Here is a 23,145-nt window from a genome sequence, read left to right as displayed (position 1 = left end):
AGCACCCCTCCCCGCCCCGGTGGGGGCAGCTCCTGGCTCCGAGCCCCCACCTCGGGGCTCCCAGCCCGGTCCCGGGCGGCCGACCCCAGCAGCCACAGGTAAGCGCCCGGGGTCCGGGGCGGCAAGAGGCCGTCGCCTGTCACTGGGCTCCGGCTCCACAAAGCGCAGGGCGGAGGCGGCCGCGGGTGGTTCGGCGTGTGACCGCGGCGGGGCCGCGCGGCGCGGGGCCCGGGGGGCGCGGGGCTGGGGCCGCCGCCGACGGGGGAGGAGGCAGGAGCGCGGCGCGCAGAGCCCGGCGCGGCCGCGGGCGGCTGCAAAAGGCGGCCTGGATCGCCGCCGCCCTCCTGCCCGCCAGCCGGGTCCCCGCGCCCCGGCCCCGGCCCCGCCCCCGACCCGACCCCCACCCCGAGGCCGGAGCCTCCAGGGCACCTGGCGCTGGAATCTGTGTCCTCCTTCCGGACAGGAGAATATCAAGGCGGCAAAGCACAGAAACTTCCTCCCTACCGCAGCAAGCGTGGGGAGACGGCGCCCACGGGGCTGGGGCCCTTCCCAGGCTGCTGGGTCTCCAGCCCACGTTCTGGATGGCCGAGGTCGGCAGCACCCCGGCCGCACGCCCTCCGCCCCCGCCCCGCCTCAGCTGCGAAATGGGGAGCTGGCCCCGACGCCCCCCGCCGTCCCTTCCGACCCGCGATTGTGGGCGGCCGCTCCCTGCCGGCCCAGGCATTAGCCTGCACTTCCCCGGGCGCCGCTTCACAACTAAATCACCGCGGAAGCTTCCCAGCCAATAAATCACCTGCCCACCGGGCAGAGGGTCCCTCCCACTCCCTGTATTTGAGACCCGCCAGGCGGATTCAGTGAAGGGCCAGACTTAGCCTTTTAAGACCAGTCTGCAACCTCCTATTCCAGTACTGGAGGCTTTGCGTTTTTGAATTTCACCCTTGCTGAGCTATGACTCATCATTGTCAATTTTCAATATAATTCATACAGTTCGAAGGGAAAATCTCTCAAGGCACAAGAAAGCAGCAAGCTCTCCTCTGGTGAGGAGGAGTGACCTTCGTTACTTGACAAAAGTATCGTTTATATGATCAACAGGCATCCTACGCTGTGAGCACACAGCGTATCACCGGGAGAGACGGCAGGGAAAGATGGCCCTGCCCTCAAGGAGCTGCAGTCTGCCCAGGAAGGCAGCCAGGTAAACAAACCAGTCCTAGGGCCTGCAAGAAAAGCAGCAGAGGAACAAAGGGTGGTGGGTGGAGCTAGGAAGAGGAAGCAACTTACTCTGCTTGCTGATGTCTTAGAGGAAGTGACAAGGAAGAGTGTGAGCCTGCCAGGTGGGCTCCTGCAGGGCTTCCAGCAGAAGTTAGCCAGGAAAAGGCACAGAGAACATTCTGGGAACTGCAAGGAGGACAGGGTGTGCAGAATGGAGTGCCAGCAGATAAGACGAAAGAGGCAGGCAAGGATCGGGTTGCAGAGAGCCCTTCAGGCCGCACGAAGAGTTCCTAATTGTAGGCTGGCAGAAAGGCTGAAGCTGGAGCTTTCCATGAAAAGAATGGATGAGGACCGTGCCAGTGGCAGTGTGGCCTAAGTGTAGATTAGGGACAGACCATTTAAAGAGGCTGGTGACACAGTTCAGGTATGAGATGAGGACCTGAACTACTGGTACACTCCACCTCAGTCATCAGAATTCCTGCCGCTTACTTAATCCATTCTTCAAGTATTCAGTTATTTACTGAACACCTAGCTGAGAGGGGTCTAGGAAGATAATAAAGGTTGCCCTGGACCTTTATTGAACTGTGATTCATTTTTGCAGGTAAGATAAATATGTGTGAAGTCATTACAGAACATTCTGAGATGTTATCTGGCCAAGCATAAAGAAGTGAGGTGCAGCTCATCAGTGCAGCAAGGGACCCAAGAAGGCTAGACTGCAGTGGTCTGTAGTAGTTCAGAATGCCTTCGCCAAGGCAGTGACATCAGCCAGATCACGAGGGGTGGGCAACTATTGCAGAGGTGGGAGGTGGCTTGGTGACCAGGCCCTCAGTGAAGGTCAGAGGTGGAGAATGGGAGGTGGGTTATGGGAGACAGTCTACACAGACTTGGGGCGGGCAATCTGGAGTGAGCCAGGCTGTGGAACGCCAGGCCCATGCAATCTGAATGTGGGCTTGATGTCAACTGACATCTAACAGGTCCAGTAAAAGAGGCCTACACAATGAAGGCAGCATGTGAGAAAGGCTGACTCTGGAACATCAGGGTAATGTGGCAGAGTTGGACAAACAAATTCAGATCCTGTTTCTTCCATTTATTGTGATGCAATCCTTTGAACATCATCCATTCAATCAATAGTTACTAAGTACCTACTATATGCCAGGAGCCTCATATATATTAATTCGAAATCTTTACAACCTAAGAAGGAAGTACAATTATTATCCCCATTTTACAGACAAGGAAGCTGAGTCACAGACAGGTAACTAGATCAACTCCTCAGAGACAAAGCCAGAATTCAAACTAAGCCCCCTCAAATCCTCAGAGCCACACTCTGTAAAATGCAGGCAGACGTCTACAGTCGTAACTATCTTCTGTTATCATTTTCTATGACTCTACTTTCCTCTTCTCGGGTCCAACATCACATCATAAAGTCCTCAGTATTCTTCCTAAGAAGTGTCTTTTGGCCGGGCGCGGTGGCTCATGCCTGTAATCCTAGCACTTCGGGAGGCTGAGGCGGGCGGACCAGGAGATCAAGACCATCCTGGCTAACACAGTGAAACCCGTCTCTACTAAAAATATAAAAAATTAGCTGGGCATGGTGGTGGGCGCCTGTAGTCCCAGCCACTGGGGAGGCTGAGGCAGGAGAATGGCGTGAACCCGGGAGGCGGAGCTTGCAGTGAGCCGAAAGTGTGCCACTGCACTCCAGCCTGGGCGACAGAGTGAGACTCCGTCTCAAAAAAAAAAAAAAAAAAAGTGTCTTTCAACGCCCTCCTTTCCTGCCCATGCTAGTGGCAGTCCCAGGCCAGACCTTTATCTCTCTTTCCTAATAACCAGCCTATTAACCATCTCCCCCACCCAGCCATTTAAAAGCCTCTGCCAAGGAATTTTTCCAAACTATAGATTTCATCCTGAGTCCCACCTTATCTGGCCCTTAGCCCCTACCTAATAACAGCATGGTGGTCTCTGCAGGACAGTGTTTACACTCCTTAGCCCTGAATTCAAGCCCTCCAGGATCCTGGCCCTGCCCACCTTTCCAGCCAGACATCCAGTAATGCTAACTGGCCCACACTGGGACCTCTGTCTCAACTCCAGAATCTGGGTAAGGCATCTCCAGGTTCACCTCAAAATCTCTCCTACTCTCAAATGAAACCAGATGTCCAGTTACTCTCTCATTCATTTATTTATTTGTATAAGGCCTGCTTACCCAAAAAGTCCATAAACTTAAAAGAATTACATCTTACACCTAGTGCCTCCATATAACACTAGGCAGTTGATGCTCACAACATTTTTTGCCTCCTTTAAAAATTATTTATTTATTAACGATGAGGTCTCACTATATTGCCCAGGCTGGTCTCAAACTCCTGGCCTCAAGCAATCCTCCCGCTTTGGCCTCCCAAAGTGTTGAGATTACAGGTGTGAGTCACCGCACCTGGAAAAGTGAAACCAACCATGAGATGCTGAGGGCCTGGGCTAGGGTGGTCACAGTGGAAATGGACTGTTGAAAGCCAGAAGGTCCATTTTGAACTCTCCTAACAGAGCTGACCTCTTGCTTTATGATGCCAAACTCTGCTAGTTTTGCTCATACCACTCGGCCTAATTCTCTACTCAACCTCTAAATGCTGGAGTCTCCCCAGAGCTTTGTCCTAAGGCTTTCTGCTATATACATCTTCTCCCCACATGATCGCCACTGTTCCCTTGGCTCTAAATATCTTTCGAGATTGTCACTGGTATTTCTAAGACTAAATCTATGGTCCAAGTCCACTGGGAACACTCAACTTGAACGTTTCACAGGTATCTCAAACTAATTACTTCCAGAAATAGGAATTTGACATCTGGTGGTGAACACAGACCTACCACAGCTGTCAATGTATGTCAATACAATGCTATGAAGAGCAAAGCACTCTTGGCCCCACTTAAAAAAAAAAAAAAAAAAGGAAGTAAAAGCTTCATGTGGCCTGTACTGTTACTTCTCTATGGAAAGCCACAAGGCCTCAAAACCAGCAAAACATCTGCTTCTCAGAGACCAGCCTTTAGCTTGTGGTTTACCAGAAATGTAGAGTAGCCTTGAAAATCGAAACAAAGACGACCACTTACAGCAGTCAATGATTGGAAGGGGTCACACGTGAAAGAGACTTCTGTTGCGGCTGTCTCCTTTCCCTCTATAAATTCATCTCTCTTCAAATGAAGACCCTAAAGTTTTTAAGACTTTAACAATTAACACTATTGACTTATAAATCAACAGGCCCTATAAGCCTCTAAATGCAAGTTCATGGAGACAGTCTGTTTCTTAACAGTCTTCTAGTTGTTGAGCTGAAATTCGGCATTTCCAGTGCTGAAATTCAAGGTCTCTGAATTATTTCTGTGTCCATTAGTTTTTCTATCACTCCCAGTGTATAGATATTAGAATAGCAGGATGCCAAGGGTAAAGGAGGGAAATGTAGAAGGCAAGTCACTGGCTTGGCCACTGCTGCCAGCGCTGGGCAGCTCTGCTGTTTATGCTCCCCAGCTCATAGCCTGCCCACTCTCAGATGCACGAACTGAGGGTCTTGGGATGTTGGCACTTGTTTCTCTGGTGTGTTCATGCCCAACCAACCCAACTAGGTGCTGCTCCTTGGAAACACAAAACAAGTCCTTTTCTGTTTCTGTATCCCCATAGCCAGGTGAGATCCAAATATAAATATATATTTATTTATGGCAAGGAGATTGTTGCCTTGTGTTACAACTTATGTTTATGATTCTGTGCTCTAATTTTTAGATAAACTGCTATAGTTTTCCACTATTGAGCTGAATTTCATATCACCATCAAAAGTTATCTACCTACAAGTCCCTAGTAGAGAAAATTTAACTTCTGGCTTTAAAAAAGTAAGTTACCTGAACCCAGCATTACTAGCCTTGGGTTTTAACAGAACCTGGAAAGCTCTATTTTGCATTTTTGCTACAGTGGAAAGAACACGAGGTTCAAACTTGGAAGCCATGTGATCTAGTCTGCTCGTCTATTCCAAAAAGGAAATTCTGACATGGCTGTTTAGACATAGCCAGTTTAGAAACAGCTATATTGGAATAAACAATAACATAAAAATAAAAATAACCATATCAAAATGCATTAATGTGTTCAAAAGTTCCTCATGCTATTGCTTGAACCCACCCCCTGTCACAGTCCCCCAAGCCTTGTGCCTCAGCCTCACTGGTCTGCCTAGATACTGGTCCTCATCTCTCCACCTTTGGGATGGCAGGTGGGCCTGGTGCAAGTAGCATAACCATTAACCTACTGATGAGTACAAACGGCACTGATTTTTACACGCGTCATGGTATGAGAAAGGTAGGGAACCACCACCCTGGAACAATAAAAATGGTGAACACTGAGCGCTATAACGTGCCAGCCACTGTCTTAAAGGCTCTAATGCATAGCTCATTTAATCATCACAACAACCTTATGAGGCAGAGGCTACTACTATTCCCATCTTATAGGTGGGAAAAGTAACCATGTATCACTAAATCCTTGAACCAGGCTGGGAGGGTCAAGGGAGACCAGTGTAAAAAATTGGGAAGCCTCAGAGCTGTGGTGGGCCTAGGAATGGAGCCCAGGGTGCAGACCAGGGATGTGATGATGTGGCTGCTGCCTGTGTTTGCATTCCAAGATATTGTTTCCCAAAAAATCTATGTGTGGATAGAGAATACTGGGCTGAGAGTAAACCCTGAGAGGGTAAGGTGTGCGAATTCCCCTCATCTACACATGAAACTCCCAGCACGTCTCATTCTGGCCTCATCCCAGGTGCTGGACCTGACCCCTGTCTGCAGTAGCAAGAGAGCAGAAGACAGGGGCTAAGCTACAAAAATGGCTAAAAGATACCTCTGCATTAACCCCTGGCTGAGAGCTTTCAAAATTAACTCCCTCTGGTGAATTTTAACTACTGTATCACAGTCAGAAACTCACCATGACTTCTGAAAAGCGACGTCTACTCAGTCCTCTTACATAACTGTTTGGAAAACACTGTAGGTATTAAAATGACTCCCACTGTGAAAATGGCTCCTTCTGTTTTACCCTGATTTCTGCAAAAAATTTTATGTTAATAACTTATTGGTTCACAGGGGACAGAAAAGCAGGCAGATCTCCAAGTAAGCAAACTACAGCTCCCCCCAGGAGACACACAGGCAGTGGGTAAGAGGAACAGACCCATGGCTCCACTGAAGACACAGAGCAGCAGACGAAAAAGACATGTCCTAAATGTTAAATGGTAAGGAGGGGTAGGGTGAAAAAAGGGAACACGGATACCAGGCAAAAGAAATAAAAGCCTTTCCAAACATTTGTATTACATGATGCTGGCTCTCACTGATAAACAACTGGATGAGAACTGTACTTCATCTATATCATCCTGTTGATGATGGGGTGATCCCGTCACCCCATATCTAAAACATATTTCCTTCTGGAGCTTTACTGTTGATACTGCTTTGAGATGTATCATTTGGTTTTGGTTTTACATATTTAACATTTTAATGAAAGGGTGACTTGAGTAAGGCACTACTTTTTCAATAAATAGCAAGAGAACCAATTTGCCTGGGAGGAGACCTGCCAGCAAGCCATGAGGGGCATTTCCAAAATTTCCAGTATAGGCTGCTCCCGATTTCTGCCTCCACTTTAAAAACACTTTGCACTTACTAGTGTTATTCCAGGAGAGCCAGTTAATAGTTTAATGAAACTAGTTAGAGTTTAAAGGCAGCAAATGGGATAATTTAAAATAATCATCCCATTTTTATTGATGGTTCTCAAATCTCTCTCCAGATCTGACATTTTACCCTAGCTCAGACTTGCACTTACACTTTCTATTCAGACTAACGTCCTCCATAGTTTTAGGACATCACCATCCCAACTTGGGCACTGACAGCCCACAAGCCACATCCTCCTCAAAGCAGCAACTCATGAACCCAGAGAACTGACTGAAATAGTTCAGTGTTTCTTGAGCTCCCCAAGGCCTTCAGGCTTCTGCGCAGAGTGGAAGTGGTAGTGGTAGTGGCACAAGTATGCTAATTGCCACGGTACACTCTCCAAGGTAAGTGTAACCGGGCCCATTCTACAGATAAAGAAACTAAAGGTTAGGTAAATTAAATCTCCTGGCCTATCCACATCTAATCATCATCAGGGCCAGGATTCGAGTCCAGTTCTAACAACAAAAGCCATGCCAATGGTAACAGAGTGAGTGTGAGCTGCTAAGTACATCTGTGTATTAACTCATGCCATTAAAGTCCATAGATGCCATAGGGTGACCCAGAGCCACACTGGGTAGGCCCCTCCAGGCATTCCTTTGTCTTCCAAATACCAACTGAGGTGCAGGCTTATTACCGTTACGTTACTACTGGCCCAAGTAAAACTTCTTCCTGCATATACCTTAAAACGGGGGTCTCCAGTCCCCAGAGTACAAACCACTACCAGTCCATCGCCTGTTAGGAACTGGGCCACAGAGCAGGAAGTGAGCGGCAGGCAAGTGAGCAAAGCTTCATCTGTATTTACAGATGCTCCCCATGGCTTGAATTACTGCCTGCGCTCTACCTCCTGTCAGATCGGCAGCGGCATTAGATTCTCGTAGGAGCATGAATCCTATTGTGAACTGCGCATGTGAGGGATCTGGGTTGCGTGCTCCTTTTGAGAATCTAATGTCTGATGATCTGTCACTGTTTTCCATCACCCTCGGATGGGACTGTCCAGTTGCAGGAAAACAAGCTCAGGGCTCCTACTGATTCTACATTATAGAGAGTTGTAGAATTAATTCATTACATATTACAATGTAATAATAATAATAGAAATAAAGTGCACAATAAATGTAATACGCTTGAATCATCCTGAAACCATCCTTCCCCCCAGTCCATGAAAAAGCTGTCTTCCACAAAGCTGGTCCCTGGTTCCAAAAAGGTTGGGGACTTCTGCTGTATACCACTGTAGTCTTAATAAACGCTGTTTACTTAATTAACCTAAACATTTCAAATGTTTCCTTTCTTCAATAATAAATTAACCTTAGCTTACTGTAACTTTTTTTACTTTATGTAGTTTAAAATTAACCTCATGGGCCTAGCACCTCAAATCTCCCCAGCTTCTCTCTCCCCAAGCCAGCTTGCCCTCTCTTAGCTCCCTGTGGCCCTATTTCTGTCAGCTGCAGCAGAGTTCTCCCAGAAGAAGTGCCTGGTGTGCTCTCTGTCCATTCCCACTCCTTCCATCAGTCACCATGCCCTCTAGATTCATTCTTCATGGAGTTTCCTGTTCGGCATGCTCCTCGGTTTTTGCAGGGGTTCTGCCAACTACAGGGCCACGTCATGCCAGTGACTGCACTGGTCTCCTCCCTGGCCTCAGTGTGTCTCCACATCCCTCCCTCCAACATTCCAATTCTGGGCATTCTGTATATTAATGTGTCCTCTTATTTGAAGACCTGTGACAATTCCTAGTATGTCCAAACTATCGGTCTGCTAGTTAACAGCCTCCACAATTGGGTTCCCAATCACCTACACCACCATGTAGTGAAGTTAGTTACTGCAGTACCCCATCCTGATTCCTTTCTCTGGGTTTTTACCAATGCCTTTCTCTCTTACCCAATCTAGAATGTCCCCTCTTCACTTCTGCTTATTCAAACACATCAATTCAACTAACATTCATTGAGCCCTCATTCTAGTGAACACATTGTGCAAAGAGCACAGCACGAGGCACTGTGTGAAGCGTGTTCCAGTTTCAACTCTATCCCTACACAGAGTCCGCTTTGCTCTCTCTCCCTTCTCTGAAAAACAACAATTCCTGTTTACGACTAGAATTAATAAGCACTTCTGCCATTAAAAGATCTATAGATCTTCCACCAAATTGTGGATTCCTTTCCAGCAAGAGTTGAGTATTTCATGTCTTGTGTAATCTTCAGAGTGCCTGGCAAACTGCAACCAAGCAATATGATAACTGTTGGGTGGCTGCATGGGTATTATTTTTGGTCCTAGAGTTTTCCCTAAAACACAATACATGTTTGGTAGGATGGAAACAAAATTTCTAATCAATGTTAGATTTGTTTCTTTTTTTCCAAGAAGAATGGAGAAGTAAATAATATTTCAAAATAGGATTAATTACTTGGACTCTCAGTGCAGAAAACACTGTTTTATATCTACTCATCTCAGAGGAATAAAGGGTGTGATACTTCTTAAGGTACTTCTTAAGATACTTTAAAGGAAAGTTTACATATATACATATACACAAACTTAAACTCTTGAAATAAAAGCACATGTCAGAGATTACATGCTGTATGCTGGATATCCATGAGGAAAATTTTCCCACAAACAACCTGGCATGGTTCAGTAACTAAATAATTACATCCCCCATACTGCTAACTAGCCCTATCTCAGGACTACTGTGTTCCTGGGTGCAAGATGGGTGTCTAGGCCTCTACCATCTTCAGAGCCTCAATTTCTATGTCACTGGTTCTCTTAACAATGGAACAGTAGTAAAGCAGGACAGCCTCTTGGTCCTACATAGAGACAAGAGGAGGACTGAACTATTTCCAAAAAGACATCCTGTTTTGCATGATATGTTTTGTCAACTGTCTTAAATACCTTTAATATCTAATAACACCACTTCCACTTGGTTCTCCCTCTCTGGACATGTGTCTTTGAAATAAATCCTAGTTTCAGCACACACAAAAAAGATCTGTTTCCCAGGCTAGTCCCAGAAGATTCTATGGTAATTACAGCAGGATCCCAAATCCAAGCCCCCTGAGTAACAGTCTATTCATTTCTAAAAGAAGTCCTCTCTAGGGTCAAATATGGCAGCTGTTTAGCTGACACAGAGGAGTAATACCAAAGAGTTCTCTTTTCTGTTTCCTTTCTTTTCCTCTTTTTCCTAATCTTCCAAAGGCCAAAGAGAATGAGAAGGAGCACTTGGGAAGGTAGATCTAATATAATCCTGCCTGGCTGTTCTACCCTCCTCAGTTCATGAGTATCATGATAATGGACAGCTCCTGGTTTAAATCATTGTTTTATTCCATCACCCCACCACTAGCAACCCCCAGTTAAGATTAGCTATAGAAACACAACACAAAGGGTGACTGAAGTGCCAGGTCTTTCAGTGTGTGAGGCCAGCAAGAGTCCAACAGCCCCTCAATGTCCCAGCAGACTCTTCTGATGTGCCCAGAAATGTCTACAAAAGCTGAGCAGCTGTCAACTCAACACTCCCTGCCACACCTGCGCTATCAGTGGAATCAGAGAATGATAAAGCTAGAAAGAAGCTTTAGAGAACTACGCTGGTTGAAACCCTCATATTACAGATGAAGACCCTAAATCATTTAACTGAAATTAAACCAACAAATCAAACCACACATACCCACAAAATCTTTACATTTGTGACAAACTATATTTTCTAGAGGTGGCCACTCCAATACACATTCCATCCCACATGCTGTAACAATGTGATAATGACACTCCTTCACTGACAGGTGGGTCTCTCTGTTCTCTCCTCCTGAGCCTGGGTAGACCTTTGTAACTGTCTTGACCAACAGAATGTGACAGAATGATACCAGGTGACTTCTAAGACTACATCATACAAAGCAATGCAGCTTCTGCTGGGCTCTCCCTCTCTGGACACGTGTCTTTGAAGCCCTGAGCTGCCAGATTAAACAGTCTGGCTTGCCTAAAGTCACCACGCTGGAGAGACCATCAGGGATGGAGAGGTGCTACAGAAGCCCTAGCTATTCTAGTCCCCAGCCATTTGAGTCTTCCTAGCCCAGACTCCTAAGTGAAGAAGCCTTCAAGATGGTTCCCATACCTATCACTTGACTGCAACCTCGTGAAAGCCTAAGTCAGAACTGCAAGGTGGAGCCATTCCTAAATTCTTGTCCCACAGAAACTGTGAAAGATAATAAATGATCATCATTGTTTTAAATTGGGCTAATTTTTATTATCAGGGGTAATGTGTTACATAGCGATAGGAAACTAATACAAGATTCATTACTAAAACCACTAAAAACTTTAACCTGTTAGTCACTATTAATTTAAGCAAATAAATAAGCAATCTTCCAATTACGCTTCCCCAATTTGCATGCCTGTCACTCTCTATAACCTTACTTGGCTTCATTTTAAGGCCTAGCTCTTATCATCACCCTATGATATGATTAGATGACATGATATAGGCTACGTTACTGAATATATGAGGAAAGGGCCTTTGTTTTGTTCACTATTATATCCCCAGCACCTAGAACAGCACTTGACAACATATAGCAGGTGCTTGACAACCACTGGTTCAGTACAAGAACGTATCTGGAGGTGATCAGGCTTAGTCTTCCTCCAAGGCCATTTGACCTCTCATCATCTGTTCTCCAGTTTGACTCAACATCTCTTGATATATATTCATTGCACTGTTAAGTTTCTAACTCTCTAACTACTACTGACAAAACCATTAGATGTTCTTCGTTCAAACCCACTAGAGGAACTACCTCATCCCCTCCGTGATGCCAGCTCAGCATCCAGAGTAGAGCCAGTGATTTCCTTTGTCAACACACCAGCATGCCAAAAACCCTTCCCAGGAGGTCTCAAATATCAAATAAAAGTTACTCCATTTTTCATTCAAAGACCATGTGCCCAGTGGGAAAATGACCTCATGTTAGTGGAATAGCAACTGCACCCACTAGCACAGCCCATTGAGCTATCATATATATACATCTCTGTCAGTGCCCCTCTGGGTCTAGATAATTACATTGAGTACACTGAAGTCCTTTCATTATTGCAGGCCCAACAAAAAGTACTGCCACTGGGTGAATATCAGAAAGCATGCATCAATGCACTTTCAAGTCAAATGAGAACTGGCTAGTTAAGCAGCAGCATTAACAGATGTAGAGATTGCACCAGCCAAATGCCTCTTGCCAGTTATGGCCACACAGCTATGCCCAAATTAAAAATAACCCAACACGGCCGGGTGCGCTGGCTCATGCCTGTAATCCCAGCACTTTGGGAGGCTGAGGCAGGTGGATCACGAGGTCAGGAGTTTGAGACCAGCCTGGCCAACATGGTGAAACCCCATCTCTACTAAAAATACAAAAATTAGCTGGGTGTGGTGGTGTGTGCCTGTGGTCTCAGCTCCTTGGGAGGCTGAGGCAGAACTGCTTGAACCCGGGAGGCAGAGGTTGCAGTGAGCTGAGATTGTGCCACTGCACTCCAACCTGGGTGACAGAGCGAGACTCAATCTCAAATAAATAACTTAATAAATAAAATAACCCAACATTCATAACAGAACCCAAACAGGCATGGGAGGCTCCTTCCCTCCCTACAGTCTCTACATAAATGCCCCTGTAAAGTGGCTCCTAAGTAGGTCATTAAAATGTTCACCTTTCCTTGGCAAAGTAGATCTCAACACAGGAGGAAAGAGAAATAAGCTTAAAAAAGAAATGGGGATTGTCTAGAAGTTGCAAGGGAACAAAAAAGTAGAAATCCTCCACGAGAAAACCTTTTTCAAAAACTGTAATTAAAGGAATCTAGACCAGTGGTTGCCCAATAGAAATATAAGCCAAAAATGTCAGGAGAATGGCGTGAACCAGGGAGGCGGAGCTTGCAGTGAGCTGAGATCGTGCCACTGCACTCCAGCCTGGGTGACAGAGCGAGACTCCGTCTCAAAAAAAAAAAAAAAAAAAAAAAAGAAAAGAAATATAAGCCAAAAATGTAAGTTTTACTTTTCTAGTGACCATACTTTAAAAAGAAACAGGTAAAATTAATTTAAATGTTTTAACTAAATAGATCAAAAATATTATCATTTCAACATGTAATCAATCTAATAGTAATGAAGTATTTTACATTCTTTTTCTTCCTGCTCAATCTTTGAAATCAGTGTGTATTTTACACTGACTGTACATCTATACTTGGGCCAGCACATTCCAGATGCTCCACAGCCACAAGAGACCAGTGGTTACCATACTGGAAAGCACAGGTCTAGAATAATCCTAACTTCTTTTTCTGTAAAATACTGAAACATCCAAAGCACTCCAAGTTTTCTATTAGGGAGGAAAATAACTATACTGTTAGAATCATGGGCAATGATATCATAAATTCCTAAAATAAAACCACATAGGGCTGTTATTTCAAATTACATAAAACTTGTCTTCCAGAAGAACTCGACCAAATGCCAAAGTTCTTAAGATCTGCCCCACTTCCCAAACAAGGGAAACTGAAGACCCCAACCAGCACCAGGGCCTTCCTTCAGCTCCTGATACAGGAGGGGCTCCTGGATTTTGTTTCCCCTTCATGACAATACAACATGGGACTGGGTTCCTAATTTGACTCTGTTCATTTAAAGAATGATCTCAAAGAAGAAAGGAAAATCAATGACCCCTTTAGGAAATATAGTCCAGGGTGGGGGTGGAGGGAGCATTTCAATGACAAAAGCCAAACCTCAGTCATAATGCAGATCCCCATCTAACAGGTGATCAGTGCTTTTTTTCTATTACAGGCACTCTAGTCTCCCGCCTACCCCATGCAGGATGGCTATCTCCATGCAGGATGGCTGTGACTCAAGAAAGTCCCCCAAGGGAGGGTCCCAAGATCAGGGGCTGGTAATGGGCCCCACCACAAGGCTACGCTGCTGGCTTTTGTTTGTAACAATAGCGCTCCCATGATACCTCACTCTTGCTGAAAATATTGGTAATACGGGAGCATGAACACAGCTGTGTGTAAATTACACACACAAACAGATTAGATCTGTATATTTATAAGGAATACAAACATACTAATAGCTCATTTACATACACAGCTGGATACAATGGGCTGCATGCAGAGGGGAGTTTGAGTTCCAAAGTATTTCTCTAAAATTTTACAAAAAGAAATGCTCAGGTTACTGCTAAGCCAGGCTGAGACTTCTGCTCCCGCCACCCCCATGCAGTATGTCCCCAGAAATAGAGTCCTTTTCATCCTCATTTGTGATATTTGAGATGCTATGAAGGAGAAACCTCAACCTCAACAAGTGCTGTTAGATTTCACTTTTATTATTATTTTTTATTATTTTTAAAGACAGGGTCTTGTTCTGCCACCTAGGCTGCAGTGGTATGATCACAGTTCACTGTAACGTGGAGCTTCCGGGCTCAAATGATCCTCCTGGCTCGGCCTCCCAAGTAGGTCAGACTACAGGTCTGTCACACATGTCAGTCACCATGCCCAGCTAATTTTAAAAGTATTTTTTTGTAGAGACAGGGTTCTCACTATGTTGCCCAGGCTTGGTCTTGAACTCTTGATTTCAAGCAATCCTGCTGCCTTAGCCTCCCAAAGAATTGGGATTATGGGCATGAGCCACTGTGCCCAGCCAGATCTCACTCCTGTAGGAAAAAAGTCAATATAGGATAATTTTCAGCTAAAAAGATGCATATACATATGAAGAGGGAGACCTACTAAAACATCTGTTACAACAGCATATAGTAAGGCAGAATCTTTGCATTTTCAAAATGTTTTCATAAACTTTATTTTTTAGAGCAATTTTAGGTTCACAGCAAAATGGAGCAGAAGGTATAGGGATTTCCCATATAGATGGGTCTCTGAATTTTTTATCTAATTTTGAAAAATAGGGAGAAGAGCAATCAGCATTTTGTGCTCACGACATTAAACCAGGAACATAGGTATCAAGAGAGCTGGGCTCTGATTCTATGCCTGATTCTACCAAGGCCTCACAGTTTACCTCCGGCAAGCCATGAACACTCCCTGGGCCTGAGGTTTTCGTGGAAAGATGGCATCACAAGTACTCAAATTTAGCGTTTAAAAGTACTAACTTTTAAAATGTTGAGTGTTCCAGTAAAATAGCTGAAGAAAAAAAGGTAATAATCCAACTAAGTAAAAATATTAACCTATACATATTTGGATAGATAATAACAAGCTCATTACAGGCCCTAATTTTATTATTTAAAATGTTTACAACAAAACTCTCTAATTGATATTCTCCCTCTCTCTCTTTTTGCCTTGATATGGTTTCTATAAACTCTTGGTTTAAAAAAGAAAAAAAGACCATTTCTGAGGCTTGGGTTTACTGTACTTACAGTTCCACCAATAAATCATCTCCCAATCTGGGCTGGAGAAGCACTGGCCACGGTTTGATTGCTCCAGCCCCAGGTTGCCAGGCAACCCACACAAGGGGGAAGTCTGAGAACCGCTGACAGATAGCCAAGTGGCTGAAACAACAGACTTCTCTCTGTCAAAAATGTGTTTGAGAGAGCCACTTGCCCACCTCTGCTCTCTGCTAAACACTACATGATTGTAAAATCAAAATCGAAAGGCCGCTGTAATAAAAACACACTTCCTGCTCAATTACTAATTGTTCTAAAGCTGTGGGGAGGCCCAGATCCTACAGTGTATGGCAACAGAAATGCGATACTGTAAATGAGATAAAGCCAGCAGCATGCAAGAAACCTGATCTAAATGCATCTCTGTAGCTTCAAGTCAGGGGAGCTGGTGCGTGGAGGAATCAACTGCCTAAGAAAGCACCAGGAAGAAAATAATGAATGTCAAGATGTTAAAGAAACAAACCAAACAACTACCAAGCTAGAGGTCAAGACTACTTAGTAATAAAACCGAGAGCATTCTCCATTGTTTTGAAACACAATCTGGAGGCAATGAAGTTTTCTCCCTCAGATGGAAAGAGGAGCAAAGAAGGTCGATGACCCTTGGGAACCACACCCCCTGGCGGTTCCAGGTGGATTCCCTGATACTTGACTGTAAATGGGATTACAGGAAATGGTAGCATCCTTAGGATAATGCGGGACAATAACAGGTCTGAGAGTCTAATGCAACATTTAAAATACCTATGGTGTGAGCTGGGCACAGTGGCTCACGCCTGTAATCCCAGCACTTTGGGAGGCCGAGGTGGGTGGATCACCTGAGGTCAAGAGTTTGAGACCAGCCTAGCCAACATAGTGAAACCCCGTCTTCACTAAAAATACAAAAAATTAGCTGGGCGTGGTGGCAAGCGCCTTTAATCCCAGCTACTGGGGAGGCTGAGGCAGAAGAATTGCTTCAACCCGGGAGGCAGAGGCTGCAGTGAGCTGAGATCATGCCATTGCACTCCAGCCTGGGCAACAAGAGTGAAACTCCATGTCAAACACACAAACAAAAACAAAATATCTATGGTGCATGTACCAAGCCAGTAGCATTGTACCCAACACCAACTCTATGCAGCATCCTTCCATGAAACCACTGTATTCAAACTGTCATCTTGGACTCTGGAAACTATCTGTAGTATGTGGAAGGGGCCAGCACTGAGTGCATAGCTCTTTATCTCTTCTGTGCCATGGACCCTTTGGCAGTCTGGTAAAGCCTGACTCCTTCTAAAAATGGTTTATGGCCAGGCACAGTGGCTCATGCCTGTAATCCTAGCACTTTGGGAGGCTGAGGCAGGCGGATACGAGGTCAGGAGATTGAGGCCATCCTGGCCAATATGGTGAAACCCTGTCTCTACTAAAAACACAAAAAATTAGCTGGGCGTGGTGGTGCATGCCTGTAATCCTAGCTACTCAGGAGGCTGAGGCAGGAGAATCGCTTGAACCAGGGAGTTAGAGGCTGCAGTAAGCCGAGATCACGCCACTGAACTCCAGCCTGGTGACAGAGCGAGACTCCATCTAAAAAAAAAAAAAAAAAAAAAGGCTGGGCACGGTGGCTCACATCTGTAATCCCAGCACTTCGGGAGGCCGAGGCCGGCGGATCACCTGACGTCAAGAGTTTGAGATCAGCCTGGCCAACATGGTGAAACTTCGTCTCTACTAAAAAATACAAAAAAAAAATTAGCTGGGCATGGTGATGCATGCCTGTAGTTCCAGCTACTTGGGGAGGCTGAGGCAGGAGAATCACTTGAACCCAGGAGGCGGAGGTTGCAGTGAGCCAAGACCGTGCCACTGCACTCCAGCTTGGGTGACAGAGGGAGACTCCATCTCAAGAAAAAAAAATTAGAAAGTATGCCAGAGTAATATAAGTGCTCTGTGAACACACTAAATAACAAGAGCTAGCAGACGGTTTTCTTTAGTTCTTGCAGGTTTTTTGTTTTTCGGGGGGAGAGGGCTGTTTTGCTTTATCATGTGACCTCAGATGATAAACCCTTGGAGGGCAAGGACAGCAAGTTTTTCATCATTCAATCTCCAAAGCAATGTGCAGCCCGGTTTCCTGCCTGAAGCTCCTAAGCTAGCCCTCTCCACACCACTAGCCCAGCTCCTAGGGGGGCCTGGGTTTCCTTGACTCTCCCAGTGCCCAGAATTGGGCCTGGCATATAAGATGTGTAAGACCATAGTCCACAAAATGGGATGTATGGACACAAAAGACATTTTTTTCCTATGTTTTCTTTCCAACAATCCATCAGCCTGAGAAGGCACACGCTCCTGTGAGGGGATGCAGCCTCTCTTCTTCTACCCCACCACTGCCCCCTCTTACTTCACAAAGGCAGCCTCCTCTCCCCCGCTCCCATCTGGAAGGCTACCAGGCAGCATTGCCCCAGGGGCACTAAACAAGGGGACAATTTAAAACATTGACACTGGTGCTGACACAATGCCTGGCTCTGAGGTCAGGATGAGAAAGACTCCACAAGTCAGACACTTTCTGATTCTCTGCTTTCAACAAAACACAAGGAGATCCTAGTGGAAGTGTCATCTGATAGATTACGGAAAGTCATGTCTGATGACAAATTATACTTTTGGCATTATTATGGAAAGAATTCAAATAATTGAGTGACACTGTAACAAAACTATCATTCCCATCTACTTACTCATGTAAACAAGGTTTCTGGGCACTTAGGTGTTTTTTAAAAAACCATACAATTTATTTCAAATAAATGTTAAGCAAACATTAAAATTATATCAACATTTACAATATTTCGTTGTTTTCATCAACTGTGCTCTAATAATATAATTTGAAAAAAACATTTCTTCTATACTTAGAGCTTAATTATTAAAGGAAATAACCATATGCCCGATTTCAATACACACACTTTTTGTTGCTGGGAAGTACTAAAGATCAATCGGACACTAGACTTTCAAGCATAAAACGTATCATCTTAGTGTAAAGTCCCTGGGGAAGTAGAATGGAAATAAAAATTAAAGGGGGAAAAGGATAAGATGCAACATTGGACTGCTTTTAAAAAATGAGCTGGCCGGGCACGGTGGCTCACACCTGTAATCCCATCACTTTGGGAGGCCGAGGTGGGCAGATTACCTGAGGTCAGGAGTTCAAGACCAGCCTGGCCAACATGGTGAAATCCTGTCTCTACTAAACATACAAAAATTAGCCAGGCATAGTGGCGCACACCTGTAATCCCAGCTACTCAGGAGGCTGAAGCAGGAGAATTGCTGGAACCTGGGAAGCAGAGGTTGCACAGTGGACCGAGATGGTGCCACTGCAGTCCAGCCCAAGTGACAGAGCAAGACTCCATCTTAAAAAAAAAGCAAAAGCTTACTCACGTATTTTAAAAATAGATGATAGTTCTTGCTTGCTCCTTTCGTCATGTGATGTGCCTGATCCTACTTCGTTTTAAACCATAAGTAAAAGCTCCCTGAGGCCTCCCCGGAAGCCACACAGATGCCAGCACCGTGCTTCTACAGCCTGCAGAACTGTGGGCCAATTAAACCTCTTTTCTTTATAAATCACCCAGTCTCTGGTGTTTCTTTATAGTAATGCAAGAATGGCCTAACTCAGAAAATTGGTGCCAGGAGTAGGGTACTGCTATAAAGACACTTGCAAATATGGAAGCAGCTTTGCAATGGGGTAATGGACAGCTGTTAGAACAGTTTGGAGGGCTCAGAAGATGACAGGAAGATGAGGGAAAGTTTGGAACTTCTTAAAAGACTGGTTAAATGGTTGTGACCAAAATACTGACAGTGATATGGACAGTGAAGACCAGGCTGAGAAGGTCTCAGATGGCAATAAGGACATTATTGGGCACTGGAGCAAAAGTCACCCTTGTGATGCCCTAGCAAAAAAGATGGCTGTGTTGTGTTTCTGCCCTAGGTATCTGTTGAAGTTTGAACTTGAGAGTGATGACCTAGGGTATCTGGCAGAAGAAATCTCTAAGCAGCAAAGTATTCAAGATGTGGCCTGGCTGCTTCTACTAGCCTAACTCAAATGTGGGAACAAAGAAATGACTTAAAGTTGGAATTTATACTTAAAAGGGAAGCAGAGCAAAGAAGTTTGGAACATTTGCACCCTGGCAATGTGGCAATGAAACAAAAGCTTTTGGTTGGGTGCGGTGGCTCACGCCTGTAATCCCAGCACTTTGGGAGACTGAGATGGGTGGATCACGAGGTCAGGAGTTCAAGACCAGCCTGGCCAACATGGTGAAACCCCATCTCTACTAAAGATACAAAAAATTAGCCGGGCATGGTGGCACACGCCTGTAATTCCAGCTACCTGGGAGGCTGAGGCAGGAGAATCACTTGAACCCAGGAGGCAGAGGTTGCAGTGAGCACCTCTGCACTCTAGCCTGAGTGACAGGCAAGACTCAGTCTCAAAAAAAAAAAAAAAAAAAAAAGAAAAGAAAAGAAAAGCTTTCTCAGGAGAGAAATTCAGGCAGGCTGTAAAGCAATCATTTCCTAGAGATATTTGTGTAACGAAAAGGGAGCCAAGCGCTGATATCCAAGACAATGAGGGAAAGGCCTTAAAGGCATTTCAAAGACCTTCCCAGCAGCCCCTCCCATCATAGGATCAGAAACCTAAGAGGAAAGAATAGTTTTCAGGGCCAGGCATGGGGTTTTGCTGCCCTCTGCAGCCTTGGGACACTGCTTCCCACATGCCCCTCTGGCTACATCCTTGGCTCAAAGGGCCTCTGATACAGCTCAGGCTGCTGCCTCAGAGGGTGCAAGCCATAGGCCGTGGCGGCCTCCAGGTGGTGTTAAGTCTGCAGGTGTACAGAGTGCAAGAGTGATGGAGGCTTGGCAGCCTCTGCCAAGATTTCAGAGGATGTATCAGGTGCCCAGGCCAGAAGCCTGCTGCAAGGATGGAGCCCTCACACAGATACTCTACTAGGGCAGTGTGGAGGGGAAATGTGGGCTTGGAGGGCCCACACAGAGTCCCCACTGGGGCACTGCCTAGTGGAGCTGTGGGAAGGGGCCATTGTCTTCCAGACCCAAGAATGGTAGATCCATCAGCAGCCTGCACTGTATGCCTGGAAAATTTAAATTTGGGAGTGGGTATGTGCTTTTAGGCAAAATTCTTTTAGGGGCTTCATAGGGATAAAATATTTTTCTTAGCTTTGTATCTATCTAAAGGAAGACCCAGAAATTCTTTGGGGTACCAAGCATGCTTCCACATCTCAGCTATATTTAGTCTGGTTTTACCTAACAGAACCAAACTAGGGTCACTGAAAACACTTTCTTGAACCAAGATAGGTTGCACCATGGAAGATCTTGCAGTATGTAACTGCTGTTCCACCAAGGTACAGACTTTTATTTGAATTCCAAAGCTGACTATGGCTCTGTTCAAGGACAGTAAAAAGCACAAACTCCTGTGTGCCAATTAAAGTGCTTGGCACCTTCCATTCTGTCACTTCAGCCTGGACTCTGGCATACCCACACCACATCCAAGCATCTGGACTCTTTTTTACTTATTTTATTTTTCAGCCATCATCTACACATGTAGATGCGCCAGCCCCAACACCCAGTGGTTGAAGACAATAATCTTCATAAGCAGGAAATTACAGCGGTGATCTTGGTTCTGAACCAACTGCAGAAGAAGAGAGATAGAGGAATCATCTTCCATCAGCAACCACCTGGGGCAGGAATCCCACTCTTTTTTTTTATACTTTAAGTTTTGGGATACATGGGCAGAACGTGCAGGTTTGTTACAATGGTTAAACGTACCATGGTGGTTTGCTGCACCCATCAACCCATCATCTTCATTAGGTATTTCTCCTAATGCTATCCCTCCCCTACCCCCTACCCCCAACGGGCCCTGGTGTGTGATGTTCCCCTCCCTGTGTCCATGTGTTCTCATTGTTCAACTCCCACTTATGAGTGAGAATATGTGGTGTTTGGTTTTCTGTCCTTGTGTTAGTTTTCATAGTGTCGATGGTCTTTACAACTTGGCATGTTTTTGCAGTGGTTGGCGCTGGTTGTTCCTTTCCATGTTTAGTGCTTCCTTCAGGAGCTCTTGTAAGGCAGGCCTGGTGGTGACAAAATCTCTCAGCATTTGCTTGTCTGTAAAGGATTTTATTTCTCCTTCGCTTATGAAGCTTAGTTTGGCTTGATATGAAATTCTGGGTTGAAAATTCTTTTAAGAATGTTGAATATTGGCCCCCACGGTCTTCTGGCTTGTAGGGTTTCTGCAGAGAGATCCGCTGATAGTCTGATATGGGATTCCCTTTGTGGGTCACCCGACCTTTCTCTCTGGCTGCCCTTAACATTTTTTCTTTCATTTCAACCTTAGTGAATCTGAAGATTATGTGTCTTGGGGTTGCTCTTTTCGAGGAGTATCTTTGTGGTGTTCTCTGTATTTCCTGAATTTGAATGTTGGCCTGTCTTGCTAGGTTGGGGAAATTCTCCTGGATAATATCCCGAAGAGTGTTTTCCAACTTGGTTCTATTCTCCCTGTCACTTTCAGGCACACCAATCAAACGTAGGTTTGGTCTTTTCATAGTCTCATATTTCTTGAGGCTTTGTTCGTTTCTTTTCTTTTCTTTTTTTTAGAGTCTTGCTCTGTCGCCCAGGCTGGAGTGCAGTGGTGCAATCTTGGCTCACTGTAAGCTCCGCCTCCAGGTGCACGCCATTCTCCTGCCTCAGCCTCCCGAGTAGCTGGGACTACAGGTGCACACCACCACACCTGGCTAATTTTTTTTTTTTTTTTGTATTTTTATTAGAGATGGGGTTTCACCATGTTAGCCAGGATGGTCTCAATCTCCTGACCTCGTGATCCGCCCACCTCGGCTTCCCAAAGTGCTGAGATTATAGGTGTGAGCCACCGCGCCGGGCCTGTTCATTTCTTTTCATTCTTTTTTCTCTAATCTTGTCTTCACGCTTTATTTCATTAAGTTGATCTTCAATCTCTGATACCCTTTCTTCTGCTTATCAATTCGGCTATTGATAATTGTGTATGCTTCACAAAGTTCTCCTGCTGTTTTTTTCAGCTCCATCAGATCATTTATGTTCTTCTCTAAACTGGTTATTCTAGTTAGCAGTTCCTCTAACCTTTTTTCAAGGTTCTTAGCTTCCTTGCATTGCGTTAGAACATGCTCCTTTAGCTCGGGGGAGTTTGTTATTACCCACTTTCTGAAGCCTACTTCTGTCAGTTAGTCAAACTCATTCTCCATCCAGTTTTGTTCCCTTGCTGGCAAGGAGCTGTACTCCTTTGGAGGAGAAGAGGCATTCTGCTTTTTGGAATTTGCAGACTTTTTGCCTTGTTTTTTCCTCATCTTCGTGGATGTATCTACCTTTGGTCTTTGATGTTGGTGACCTTCAGATGGGGTTTCTGTGTGGACGTCCTTTGTGTTAATGTTGATGCTATTCCTTTCTGTTTGTTTTCCTTCTAACAGGCCTCTCTGCTGCAGGTCTGCTGGAGTTTTCTGGAAGTCCACTTCAGACCCTGTTTGCCTGGGTATCACAAGCAGAGGCTGCAGAACAGCAAAGATTGCTGCCTGAGGAACCCCACTTTTACGCAGAGGTAAAATCTACCAAGCATGTGGATTCTGAGGTTTCGTTTCAGCTCCAGTGGAAGCTGTGCTGTGTTGACCGTGTATGCAATGGACACAGAAGAATGAGTGTGCGGCACGTGCCTGCGTCTGCCACCCCAGCTCCAGATCCAACTTGAGCCAGGCTCTGCCTGCTTCTCCGAATACATCCTACACTCTCTGTGTCTCCTCACAGGGTAGTTCTGCTGTCTGGGGAACCGATATTGGGTGGGATGATCTGACTTGGATTCCTGAGTACTCCACTCACCACTGCTGCGGCTCTGAACAAATTTCCTTACTATCTCATGCCTATGTCATGTCATGCTCCT

The 23,145-nt window shown here is 45.3% G+C and overlaps 1 protein-coding gene across 18 annotated transcripts in view; it reads right to left on the bottom strand.

Moving 5' to 3' along the window:
- The window catches only part of RERE (arginine-glutamic acid dipeptide repeats), a 467,189-nt gene that overhangs the window by 71,652 nt on the left and 372,392 nt on the right, over positions 1 to 23,145 (bottom strand). The window contains exon 1 of one of the 18 annotated variants that reach the window (XM_063631896.1): positions 686 to 780. The exons of 14 other annotated variants lie outside the window; for them this stretch is intronic. In XM_063631896.1, the coding sequence (XP_063487966.1) occupies positions 686 to 724 (39 nt within the window). In that variant the 5' untranslated portion in view covers positions 725 to 780. Of the gene's footprint in view, positions 1 to 50; positions 324 to 429; positions 634 to 685; positions 781 to 23,145 lie in introns of those variants that run through there. 3 more of the 18 variants (XM_063631899.1, XM_055262470.2, XM_055262469.2) reach the window with 3 other exon arrangements.

This window comes from Symphalangus syndactylus, chromosome 22 (genome assembly GCF_028878055.3).
Source record: "Symphalangus syndactylus isolate Jambi chromosome 22, NHGRI_mSymSyn1-v2.1_pri, whole genome shotgun sequence".
Classification (NCBI taxonomy): domain Eukaryota; kingdom Metazoa; phylum Chordata; class Mammalia; order Primates; family Hylobatidae; genus Symphalangus; species Symphalangus syndactylus.
Note: the sequence above shows the minus strand (reverse complement) of the source record. Positions and strands in the feature narration are given on the sequence as shown.